Source organism: Fundulus heteroclitus, chromosome 17 (genome assembly GCF_011125445.2).
Source record: "Fundulus heteroclitus isolate FHET01 chromosome 17, MU-UCD_Fhet_4.1, whole genome shotgun sequence".
Classification (NCBI taxonomy): domain Eukaryota; kingdom Metazoa; phylum Chordata; class Actinopteri; order Cyprinodontiformes; family Fundulidae; genus Fundulus; species Fundulus heteroclitus.
In genome coordinates, this window is record NC_046377.1 from 23,242,952 (window position 1) to 23,256,691 (window position 13,740).

Here is a 13,740-nt window from a genome sequence, read left to right on the forward strand (position 1 = left end):
GATGAAAATGTCAATACAACCACCAGACCAAAGTAAAACATTGAAAAAGTTGCAGATTAAATAAAAATGGTGAAGATTCTGTCATCCGGGTCATGAATGAATGAATGAATGAAAACTTTATTGTCATTGTCACAAGAACAACGAAATTTAAAAAGTGCCATCGATCTGTGCATATGTTTAAAAAAAATATATATATATATAATAATAATAAATAAAAAAATAATAAATAAATCTCTGTCCCTCAATTTACACACAATATAAGAAATAAATAACAAATAACTGATAAAAACTAAAAAATAAAAAAATAGCACATTCTCACACACATCATCCATGATAATTAATGGTTATTTTTGGTTGCATTTAGTTTTGTTATTGCTGTCGGGTAAAAACTGTCTCTAAAACGGTTGGTTCTTGTTCTGATTTCTCTGTATCGTCTCATTATTAATAATAAAAAAGGTTTAAAAATAAAACAACTGGACTTCTAATGTTGAAGCTGAAGGTATATATATATATATATATATATATATATATATATATATATATATATATATATATATATATATAAATATAAATATAACCTTTTTTTTGGACAGAATAATAATAATAAAAAAGAATAGATCACTTGTCTGGAAAAGATTCAGATCCTTCAAAAAAATAAAAAAACTCCTGCTCCTGAATTTGCTGTAATTTAACGTGGTCACTTCCCAACATAACTCCCGGTTTCTCCGTCTTCCCGTATTTGAAGATAACTTTCGTTTTGCGCAACCTCCGGAAGTGACCATATTTGACCACCAGGACGGTTACTGGAAGCCCCGCCCCCTGGTATATAAGCGGGTCTCACCCAGTTCAGGCCGCTTCTCCTCTCCGCTCAGAGTTACCAGCTGTCGGCTCAACACAGAGACCCAAACTTTGCTGCTAAAGTTGTTTTTTCGGTTCCGTTTCCAGCCGCAGACATGGCGCACATCAACAGCTGCCTAAAGCGGACCTTCATTGGCTTTAATCTGCTGTTCGCGGTAAGTTGGTGTGTTTAAAAAAACTATAAAAGGCCGCCTTTATCCAGAACCTTTTTTTTTTTTTTTTTTTTTTATTCCGAATTTAAAGTATGTAATTGAAGCTGGAATTGGTTTATGTTCGGTTCTGAAAACGTTAAACATGCAGTAAATAATTAAATAAATGTCATGTTGAGAGTTTGGGTGTAAAAGAATGTGAAAATAAGTTTCATAACTACGTGGTGACGCATGAGTTTTATTGGCAGGTTCACTTCTAAGTCCTCTGGTGGGGCACAAAATGATTCTGGTATGAAATTTAATACATTTGAGCTGGTCAAACGGATTGTTTTGCACTATGGATTCATTTCTGACCACTTTGGATCAGGTCCAGCATTAAAAATAAACCTTTTTTTTTTAAATAAACAAAACGATGTTCATGTCTTAATGTTGTGGTTTTACAGATGAACCCTTCAAAAGACCATAAAATATGCTGAATTAGACTTAAATAAACGTTAAATAGATGAAAAGTTTCACAGAGTAAAAAGGACGACTCCCATCGCTGCAGAATCACCTAGTTCCTCTTTTTAACATCTCTTTTATTGGTTGTTTACATGGCAAAAACGAGTCTGTTTTTCCATTTTCTGTTTTCATAAAGTCCACAATCACTTTATTGTGTTCAAAGAAATGAGAAATATTCTTGATTTTTAAAACTAAAGGTGCTCAACTGTAGCAGAAATAGCTGCTTTATTTATATCTGATCAGACACAAACTTGTTTTCATTAGTTTTACACAGTTTGTCTATTCTTAATATCCAAGATTTTTTGGTTAGACTATTTAAAGTTCACACTAAATGCAAATATTTAAATTTTGTCTTTCTAAAAACCAATGGGGGTCGAGTTTCCTGCTCTCCTCAGGGTATAAACTTGGTTTCACTCATGATGTTAATGACTTAACATCTTTATAAGACAGATAATGTTTTATTATAACATTGAGAATAAAAGCTGGATGATCATTTAATAGTGACTGTTTTCCTTAAGATTGTAAACATGTTTTTTTCCCCTTGTGTTTTTATTTTTTGTTTTTGTTGTAAAGCAGCAGCAGCAGTGAATGCAGGATTTGTTGTTCTGACTGGAACATTTTTGCTGTTTGGTTTGTTTGCTGTGGGCGTTCCTGCCACCGGCCCGGTTGGTTTTCTTTGCGCTCGTGTTACCTGAAGGCGCGATGTTTCCTCGGTTCCTGATATGTTTGACCTGCCGCCTCATACTTCTGCTTTGTTACTCTTCAAACGGGCATTTCCAGTTTTAAGTGACTTGTTCAGTGATGTGAGCTGCATGTCTGCTATTTTTTGTTTTTTTTGTTTAAAAAATCAACTCAAAGTAAAAATAAAAAGTGTTAATCTCCAACAATAAAGGCTTTGAAACTGATAATTTGCATATTTATCTGCAAACGTTGCCAGGGGGAGGAAGAACCAGTTTGAGCCAGAAAAAAAAAATAAAAAATAGGACAGAAAAGCCACAGTGACCTTGTTCCTCTTCCTGTTATCTGACAGACTTGAATACGAGCTCCTAAACTCTGTCACAAATATAGTTTAAAACCCAAGTTACTATCTGAGAAACCTTTTTTTTATTTAATATGTGAAAGTTAAAAGCCACTCGGATCAGCCTCAGTTATGAATCTAATTCGTAAATATGTCAAACCTGGGCTGGAATAAGCCACAATGATTACAGATTGTTAAAGCAACAGTTTGTGGCTGTTTTCAGTTTAAATTTTGTATGTTTTCTATTAAAAAATATAAAAAAACAGCAATAATCAGATTCATTAACGCTTTTTCTGCATTGTTCCATGCTGTATACGTTTAAGTTTTTATTCGTTTATTAGTCTTTTATTCTCTTTATGACATTTCGACCTTCGATTAAACCCTGAGAAGCTTTTAAAGTGTTTTGGAAATGAAACCGAAAGTTTCCCGGATCACAAGGTGTGGTTCAGAGGCTCTAATCCTCGATCTGCGATGCAAAAAGCCCTCGTTTAAATGTTTGTTAGAATAAAAAAAGGGAACATGGATCTGTTCAGCATGCTGGATATAATAAACGTTTCTTTTTCCTCTAGGTTATCGGGTTACTGATCATCGGCCTTACCATGTTGTGTCAGATCTACACCAGCGCCGAAGAAGAAGAAAGCGTAAGATCTCACACTTTTACTTGATAAACAGAAGAATTAAAGTTGGTCTGAGAAATATAAATGTGTAACTGTGCCGTCTGCCCGGGTGCCTGCAGATGGAGAATCGGACTACTGGCCTCATCGGGCTCTACATCATGGGGGCCGTCACCATGATGCTGGGCCTCCTGGGAGCCTACGGAGCTTACAGGGAGCACAAAGTGTCTCTGATCGTGGTGAGTGCTTCCAGGAGCCGTTTCAGATCCAGCAGGATGTCGTAAGTTTGGAGTCACCGATGATTAGAGATGTTGCTTCATGCAGGAATCTTTATTTCAAAAGAAGCAAGGCAAGGGGCCAAGGCAAATTTATTTTATATAGCACATTTCAGTACAGAGACGATACAAAGTGCTTTACATGATTAAAATATAGGAAAATAAAACAATAAAAGCAAGTAGGGATAAAATGTAGAAACAAAATAGAACATTAAAAACAGTTGGACTGTTTCAGTAAAACAGTTTAACTAGAACAGTCGAAGGCAATCATGAACAAATGTTTTTAATCTTAAATTTAAAATAACTCAGGCTTTCAGCACTTTCACAGTTTTCTGGAAGTTTGTTCCAGATCAGTGGAGCATAGGAACTAAATGCTGCAAGCAAACATGATCCAACATGTTGCACAAAGAAAAGAAAGAAAGAAAGAAAGAAAAAAACTTTTCCCTTGCAGGAACTTTTGCTGCAATCCATTTACCTTGGAACTCAAAACTAGGAGCCAACAATGGCGTAAACTCAAATAAACAGCGTTCCAGTTAAGAGTCTGGGGTCCGTTCTTCGTACGTCGCTAACTCAGTTAGCTGGATTTGATTGTTGACGATTTGGCATGATCTTGGATCGTTTGGTTCTTCGAAAGACTTCCTGGACTTGTTGTCATAGCAACATGTGCGCCAGCTTAAGCCTGCTCACTAACAGGCTTATTTCATGTAAACAGGATTGGATCGCAGCTTTATAAGCGGAGGAGATGAGAAGTCTGTCGTAGCCATGTCCATGTTAGAGCCATAGATAGAAAATATTTAAATTATTTGTATGATGGTTTGCTTTTTATTTTTATCATATTCAGTAAGAAGATTTGTTCAGGCCATTTTATTGTGAAGTTTAGTTTTACTTTGAAAGGCTTGCTTCCTGTCGAGCCGTATATTTTATTAGAAAAAACTATGGATGGATTATCTAGACACGGAGCAATACAGTTTTACCGTGTAAACTGTGGATGACTTGGATAAGGAAAAACTTCATATTTTATAGATAAAGAATGTTTTGTTATAATTCACAGTTTGCACATGTCCTTTACTTCCAGTGTCTAAGGAATGACACTGAAATTTGGATCTGTTGCCATAAAAAGTGCCTTTTTAAAATAAAGTGTAATAATTAAAGGCTACCATTTTGTAGAATATTCTTGTATTTCACTTTTACTTGTCCCCATGTTCTAATGGGTCCCGTGGAGGCTCTGATATAAAAGAACAAAGTAAACATGAAATTATTAAAATGCAAAAATTCATACTGTAGAAAGTGATAGAAACATCTACCATGGACAGTATTTACGCATTAATTTGTCTGCTGCTTTTTGCCGGCCCTCTCTCCTGGCTTTAACAGATTTTGAGGTGTTTTAATTAATGACTCACATTCGGCATAACCTTCCATTCAAAGATCTTGTTCTGCTTGGGAGAAAAACTGTGGGCGTTCTTTGCTGAACAGCCAATAGCAGCGCTACTGATCATTGTTTCTACTATCGATACATTTCCCCTTTTAAACAAACGCATGAACGCGCAGTTATCTCAGATAACTCAATCCAGCCATACTAATCATAAACAACAGGTGTGTTGGAAGAACCCAGTTAGCCGGATCATGATTAGCCGGATGAAATCATCTTGGATGTGTCATATGATCTCGGATTTTTTAAGCAACGTACGAAGAATAGACCTCTGAGAAGTCAGGATTCCAAAACAAGCAAAAACAACAAAGGTTTAGATTCCAACATGGAGGCCAGGAAAGCTGTCAGTTTAGCTCAATATTGACGATGGATTAAAGAACGCTTTCTTGCGGTGTTCCGACTTTCGATCGTGTTGTCTTTTTCATATTTAATCCGAGATTCATATCTAAGCGTACTTTTTGTGATTAGTTCTCCATCTTGTTGTCAACAAAAAGCAGGGACGAGCTTCTTGGTCAACTTTGATTGTTTGGCCTTTGGTTTTGTGTTACCGCCACCCGGTGGACTGGAGGTGTAGTGCAGTTTTCTTCACATTTTCTCCAAATAGCTTTAGGCTGATTTTAAAATCAGTTTTCCACGGCCTTTCAGAGCAGGGGAAAACAGAAGCACATAAATTATGTATTTTACCCGTATAAAAAACATATTTAGGGATGCATATTAAGTTTGACCCACTTTCCTTGGAGTTTTGGACGGCAGACAATGTAGGCGTTAAAAGTAAAAGTGTATTCTTTGTGGATGAGATCTGAAGATGTTCCTTTGAGCATCTCTGATCCACATGAAGTCCAGCACCAGATTTAGATTACTCTGAAACTGAGAAAGTCATTTTTTAAATCTGTGTAAACGTTTTTTTTTTTTGTTTTTGTTTTTTTAAATGACCAGGATGCAAATATCTATGTGTGAGGCTGGCGGTTGTCCAGCAGGGCTGTAAAAAAAAAAAAAAAGGGTATTTCTGTGTAAATCTGGTTCGACTTGTTTTTTTCCATCAGTTTTTTTTTCTTTTTGTTTTCTGCAGTTTTTGGTCTGCATGATCATTGGAGCTTTGGTGATGATCCGAGGAGGAATCCCCACTGCCATCACACGTCCTCAGGTAACATCCCTGTCCCTCCACACAGGAAATCTGCCATCAGAAAGTATCTGTATTATCATTATTATTATTATTATTATTATTATTGCAATAAACGGGGCAGTTCAGCTGTCAATTAGATTAAATCTTATAAACTGCTGGCCTGGTTCTGGATAAGACCCAATACTGGTACCTTTAATAATCAGAAAAGGTTTATGGACGGCTTCACGTCCCACTGGCCCAGCCCGTGTGTTTCTAGGTTGTTTTACTCTTTGTTATAGTTTAATATTTAATTTGTTTTATGGCCTGAAGCAGCAGAGAGCAGCTGCTGCGCTGGTCCAACGGTTTTTCCTCCATTTCCTCAATAAAGTGCTGGAAATTAATCAGATCACCATTTTCTCTTCTTGTTGATTCAGACTTCATCTAAATAAATTTATCCTTTTTTATTATTTCTCCAGATGATTGAATGTTTTTCTTCCTTTCTTGTTTAATGTTATGATATCATTTAGCTGGGGGGGTAGGGGGTGTGTTTCTGTCGCTGTCTGCTTCTGGTTCTGCTGCTCTGGCCCGGTTCTGTCACTCAATCGATCCCTGCTGCTTGTTTGCAGATAGAGGGAATGCTGGAGCAAAAGTTCAGGGAGTTTCTGCCTCTCAACTCCGCGTCGTTCCAGGTGAAGAACATGGCCGACACCCTGCAGACTAAGGTGAGATGATACCCCGCCTCTAAAAAAAAAAAAAAAAAAAACTTTCATTTCCTCGTTCAGATAGAAGACCTGAAGGTGTTTAAACTGGTTTTAGTCCAGCCTACCTCTGAACTGAGGCAGAGTTGAAGTTAAAAAAGGTCTTAAAAATTCCACTGAAGGGAAGAAAAACACAACAGCTGACCCGCATTAAGCTTTAGAACCAACCGTTAAACGTTTCTAGCCGCCTCTGCTTGTTTGGGAGCCTCCTGAATTATTTATAAAATCCAGGTTTTCGCCGGCCTTCTCTGTTGGATCTGCCTCAGCGTTGGAGACAGGTGTGCCTAAAAGGTGAACGAAAGAAAGCAGAAGAAGAACCCATTTTGCACCTTCATTTCTTTTCTAAAATAAAATTTCCTGCAACATTAAATGTTTCTTAGAGGACATGTTTAATTTATTCTCTTAGTATTAAAAACCTGACAGCAGATAATTATCTGCATAATTAAGGTTTCTATCTGCAAGCAGCAGCTGGAACTCTGGTTCCTTGTATTAGAGCGTGTAAACGTATAATAGAAAAAAAAAAAGAAAACACCACTTGGCCAACTTTAAAGCAAACCTCAAGCGTTTGACACATCTGGACCCGAAACATCTGGTGAACCAAAACTGAAACAACCTTATCCCCAAAGAAAGTCTCACAGAAAGCAGAGGGTAATTAAAACTCTCTGATTTTAGCTTATTTCTAACAAAAAATGCCTGAGGAGGAAGGTTTATATTCATTTTAAATAAGAATCTTGTGCATTGACTAACTGCTTGGCAGCTTGTGGCGCCGCAGACGGGCCCTGCCCCCCCGACCTGGCACACAAGGGCAGGTAGACGCAGTAAATGAATGATTAAACTCAGACGAGTGTGTGCGTGTCTGTTGGAGGAGTTTCTACAGCCAGAGGGATTATTTACACAGCAGGGCTGCTGGGATATCATATTTTAGATGCCACGCCCGCAGCCTGCACACCTGGATCGGGTCTGGTTGGTTGGACGGTCCACAACTGTCCTCGGTTCCCGCCCAGGCAGATGTTTCTACTCGCTGAGGGGGGAAAAAGAGGAAGTGATTCTTAGAAGCGTCCCAATATTTAGCATTTCTGTCAGAATTAAATGTTTCCTTTATGTCGAGCTGCTCTAGAGGGAAACATTTAAGCTCATCAGAAACGTGTCGTGGCGGAGGGATGATGGCTTGTTCTGAGCTGTGACGCACACTGATCTCTATTATTCACTGGAGTGCTAATCACCGCTGTTAGAACGAGTCGCTTTGAAGCCACCAGCCGCCATATTGGTACTCCCTATTTTCCCCCAGTAACTAGGGAATATGTGCGCTACAGCATCGAATAACGAGGATTTTCTCATGTTCAGGGGGGGCTTAAAACTTTTAAAATGTCAAATGCCATATACTTTTATGTTATGTTCTAAAAATATCAAGTACTGAGAAAGTCATGTGCTGAAATATTTTGCATTTTATATATATATATATATATATATATATATATATATATATATATATATATATATATATATATATATATATATATATATATATATATATATATATATATATATATATATAATATATATATATATATAATGAATAACATGTAAAATATTTCAGCACCTAATTTCCTAGTAGTTGATAGTTTTAGTGTGCTGAAACATTTAGCATTTTATTCATTTAAATATACATATATATAACATTTATAAATATATAAATAACAATATACAAAAAAAAAAAAAATATATATATATATATATATAATATATATATATATATATATATATATATATATATATATATATATATATATATATATATATATATATATAATATGAATAACATTAAAATATTTCAGCACCTAATTTCCTAGTAGTTGATAGTGTTAGTACATCCACTGACTGTAGAATTACCTGTGAAACTTTTTCACTCAGCCAGAAAACTGCTTGTTGTTGCAACCAAATCCTATGACATTCTGTGAGAGTAGGGAGTAGCAAGATGGCGGCCAGTGACTTCAGGTTTTCGGCAAAATCAGCACTCCAGTGTATTATATAGCTCAGTGGTGACGCAGCTACAAGGGGGGAAACCTCCCACCCTCAGTAACCCTCCCTCTTCTTCTTCTGTGGTGTCAGATGCACTGCTGCGGCCTGTTCAGCTACACGGACTGGAACGGCGACATCCCCGCCTCGTGCCTGTGCTCCATGGAGGAGGAGGAGGAAGGATACGAGTGCAAGAGAATCAGCTACAACGTGAGTAACTGAGCTCGGCCCTCAGTCGCCTGTTCTGGTCCAGACTCTCACCTTTCTGCCTTTACGTCTCTTTCAGTATCTCATGCAGGCCATGAACATCTACAGCAAGGTCAGTGAAGCTCTGAGGATCCATCAGCCTGACCGTGAGCTCGGATCACGCCGGCAGATAAAGTAACCGCTGTTTGTCCTTCCTTCCCCGCAGCCTTGCTTCCCCATCCTCATTCGTTACGTCCTGCTGTTCGCTGACGTCATGCTCGGAGTCTTCTTCACCCTGGCTGCCCTGGCGGTGAGTTACACCCTTTGTTTATCAAGCGGAGCGATATCTCCGACGTCGGTGCCGAAGCGCAGCCGCGGGTTCCTGAGCACAACGTGACGCGGATAAAAAAAACGTCGTCTTTAAAAGTGGAAGCGCACGGCAGGATGTTTTTAAATAAAATGGTTTTTAGGAATATTTCATCCCAGAGTCCCAGCAGCCACTGTTCAGATCAGAAAGTTTGTGTCTTTGTGGCGCTTTAACCTTCCAGCTGCTTTCCTCATGTAAATAATCTGAAGGTTAAATTCCTCTAATGGAGAGCAGGAATGCAAACGGACCATCCTGGCAGATAAAACCGTCTGCTTCTCTGGAGCTGCTTCAACGCTCAAGGTTTCAGAACCGTCACCCTGATAAGAGCACTTCGCTCTCAGACTGCAGGTCTGCTGGTGGTTCCTAGAGTCTCTAAAAGTAGAATGGGAGGCACCCATTCTACTTTTTAAGATTAGTCTTAAAAGTAGAATGGGAGGCAGATCCTTTAGCCATCAGGCTCCTCTCCTGTGGAACCAACTCCCAGTTTTGGTCCGTGAGGCAGACACCCCGTCTACTTTTAAGACTAATCTTAAAACTTTCCTTTGTGACAAAGCTTCTAGTCAGAGTGGCTCATGTTGACCTGAGCTACCTCTATAGTTATGCTGCTATAGGCTTAGTGGAGGACATAGTGACCACTGTTTATTACTCTTTCTCCTACTACTCTACAATTATTTTCAGCTGTAAAACATTCCTGATGGGGGGGGGGGCATCATTTAAAGGGACCGTTAGAGACTCGCACTGACCTCTGTTTGAAATAAGCCTTTAAAGCAGGGGGTCCAAACTTTGTCACGTGGGCTGAAATTGTCCAGTCAAAAGTATTCGAGGGCCAATAAACATAAATTAAATCGTATTGGGATTTTTTTTTAACCATTCCCCAAAATATATTAATGCAATATTTAAATTAAACAAATTAGTCAGATTATCTGTAGGAAAGCGATGCATAAATCATTGTAGGTCCAGAATTAAAAAGCGTTTTGCACATTTGCCTTTTAAAAAACGGGTCGCCCAGTTGGCAAATTGTTTTTGTTTACTGGATGAACAAAACGTGTCGTCTATTAATTTGGGTCACTCCTTGAAAACACTTTCTGTATTTAGCTAATTTCATTCAACAAGATAAAAGCTCATTTTTGTGCACCAAAGGCTACTTTAGAGAAAGTGTCATTAAATAGATCTGGTCCTTATGAAATAAAAAAAGTCTGGTTATTTAAAGATTAATTTGTGATAATTCTCATTAAAATAAAAATAATCATTCTTGAATGCCAGTTGTGGGCCACATTCATGATCCGCTTTAGAGTAAATTACCTCTGAGGTGCCAGACGGGCCGTTTTTATCCTGACTTCCTTTAAACCTGAATGCCTCTCGGCCCATTTCCTGGTTCTCATCCACATCGTCTCGTCTCTCAGGTCCTCGGCATGATCCTGTCCTCCATCATGATCCACCAGCTGCGTCATCCCAACAGAGCCCCCCTCATCCTGGGCATTCACACCATCTTCACTCCAGGACCCCCCAAGTACGAGGAGCTGCACAACCCTCCTCCCCCCTACTAGAGGAGCGGCGGCGCTCTCCTGGCGCCGTGTTGCAGGACCTTCTGCTTTTTTCTGCTGTGTTTCTGGTCCGGTTCCAGGACCGCACCCAAGTGCCTTTTGGTTCCTGTGAGGAACCCGCGGGGGGAGAAACTTTCCAGAGGCGACTCTGGAGCGTCCCTGAGAGGATATTACTTTAAACCACATGTTTTTTTTTAAAGATGCATTCTGAATATTTGGGGAAGCATAAATCTCTGGGAGATTTTTAAGAAATATTAGCTGAAATGTTTACGATACTTCCTGTTTTTTTTTTTCTGACTCATAAAACAAAAGAGGTCTTTAAATAAATAATATAATAATGTTCATGTTCAGCTTATTGGGGGGGAAGTTAAATAAAAGCACTGAAGACTGTTCCTCACAGTGAAGTTTATGGCCAGCAGCTGTTGCCTGATTTATTGCTCACTTATTAAACACTTTTTATCAGTTAACTATAAACTTGACAAACAAAAAGCCACTTTCCTTTGCACCCTTTCAACCTACAGCTGGAGCTGTTAGATTAGGATTTTTTTTTTCTTAATAGAAACTTAAATAACTGAAATGCTTTGAATGTGCCAGTTTGTTTCTGTTCTGTTAATCATTTCCTGGGAACTGATTTTTACTCGAGCTTAAAAGGGAAATAAAAAGAATAAAATAAAACAGTCTGTGGTATTTATTTTAAAAATCCTCGGGTTCCTACTTTGGGTTTTTGGCCGGTTATACAGGCGTTGTGAGGACTGGAGCAGAACTTTGGGTTCTCAAGGTTTTATTAAAGCTTATGTGACCTTTGGTACAGTTTCTGTTATGTGTGGAGAACAATAAATCCTCTTTTTAACAGATCACACATATTGTATATTGGTATTAAGTCTGAAAATATTGAGATATTTTTTTGTCTATATCGTCCAGCACTAAGTTGCAACGCTGCATCTGATAGAAGCTAGGGCTGAACAATTAATCGCATTTTCAATATAATCACGATTTAAAAAAACGCAATTTCCAAATCGCAGAGTCTGCAATTTTTGGCTATGTAACAATTAGTGAATTAGACACGTCCATTAGGTGTTGGTAAAATGTTTAAAGTGGGTTTGCCTCCACATGGAAGGGAAGACAGTTGCAGCAGTGAGATAATCTAATTTTATTGTTTTAGAGTTTATATAATCATACATAGCATTAAGTTCAGGTCAATCAGTTTAATACATAGACTTGATTGTTGGTTGCACTTTATGTTCAACAAGGATTGATGTCCAAATCAATTAATAGCTGTTCTCTTGAACAATATTCTGATTAATAGAAACATTAAAAGTTCTTGTTTTAAATAGTTTTTGTTTACAAACATCTTTATTTAGAGGCCATTTTTGTTGCTTGTGGTTAATGCAGAGAAAAGTAAAAATTGCAATTTTGGTTGAAATATTTCGTAGGCAGAACGCAATCATTTCTGCTCTGAGTTTAGATGCTGCGGGTCTTTTTAGCAACTAATCCACACGGCGAGGAAACAAATTGATTTGTTGTTTGTATATATTTAAAAAGACACGATAAATTAAACTGGGGGAAAAAAATCGCATTAAATCACAATATTAAGAAAAAAAATCGCAATTAGATTATTTTCCAAAATCGTTCAGCCCTAATAGAAGCACAACACGTCCTTTAGGTACCAAAGGAGAGGTTTGGTCATAATGGAGAAAACCAAACTGCACATCTACATTAAACACCTGTTGATTGTTGTTAAGCATGGTCAGGCACCCCTGGCCTTTTTTTGGGCAACAAGGTGCTGTAATGGCCTAGTCAAAGTCCAAACCTGGACTTTATGGAAATGCTAGTAGAAGAGTGATTAAAGGAGGAAACAACTACCGGGAGTTACTGCTGCTGGTTCTACGACTTTGTCTCGGTTGAGTGTCTTTGTACTAATTTGAATAATTTGAATCCCTGTGGGGACCACATACTTTCTTTCCAAATAATAGTCATACGTCAGCAGCAAATTTATGCAAACCACAGCACCATGTGGGTGGAGTTTGTTCAGCTCCTAGTGTGTTTGGCAGAGATCCATCTCTGTGTACCAGGCTACAGTCTTTAGAGGAAAAACAGACATGTTGGCGTTGCTCATATCGGGATTTCCTAACCGGGAATCAGGAACTTCCACATTCTTGGTTCAGTGACTTTAAACCTCTAAGATGAAGAGGAAGAAGCCTGATTTGGATTTGATTACCAAATATGGGTAATTGTTTTTAACCCAATTGGGAGATTTTGCTGTTAGGTAAACATGACAAGCATCTGAACTCTACTCGGTGGTGTTACTGAAGTTGGGTAATATGGTTTTATAACATGATTAGTTGAGAGTCAAAGAGCTGAAAACCAACGGGATTTATTAACTTAAAGCGCCATCTAGTGGACAGAGGAAGCAATTGTCTCAGAATTTAGCAGCTGTTGGGAACTTCAAGAAAATAAATCAGTGGCCGTTTTCACAAAGACCCTCAAACCTCCCATGTTATCATAAAGTTTCCTACCTAGGAATCTCAGCTTAAAGCTATTTATATACCTACTGAGAGAGACTCTAAGTGAGGAAATGACAGAAATTATATCTTGGTGAGGAGGTGTGGTTGACCTTGTTGCTAGGTGTGAATCTGTGATTGGTTGATAGTAAAAGAAAAAAACAACAAAAATGCGCTCCTAGTGAACAAAGAAAAATTTGTATATGATAAAAACTGTTTTGAACCACCTTGTTGAGATATTCTTACTTTTGGAGTAAAAAAAGTGCTCCTAGCGATCAAAGGAGAGAAATGAACCAATTAGACTGGATTCAGAAATGTGTTTCATGATGATGAGGACATCAAGGCCTATTTTTCTCACTCTGCTGAGTTCTCCTACTGTTCTCCAATTTGGATTGTTTGTTGTTATTTAAACTTTTAATTCT

General features: G+C 38.0%; 1 protein-coding gene across 1 annotated transcript; it reads left to right on the forward strand.

The window, feature by feature from the left end:
- The first annotated feature begins 838 nt into the window (after positions 1-838).
- Positions 839-11,492, forward strand: LOC105930425 (23 kDa integral membrane protein). The gene is made up of 9 exons (XM_036149147.1): positions 839-1,013; positions 3,096-3,167; positions 3,263-3,379; positions 5,914-5,988; positions 6,573-6,668; positions 8,814-8,930; positions 9,007-9,039; positions 9,133-9,216; positions 10,677-11,492. Exons 1-9 carry the CDS (start codon positions 954-956, stop codon positions 10,818-10,820), a joined length of 798 nt encoding a protein of 265 aa, XP_036005040.1. The 5' UTR covers positions 839-953; the 3' UTR covers positions 10,821-11,492.
- Positions 11,493-13,740: the final 2,248 nt, after the last annotated feature.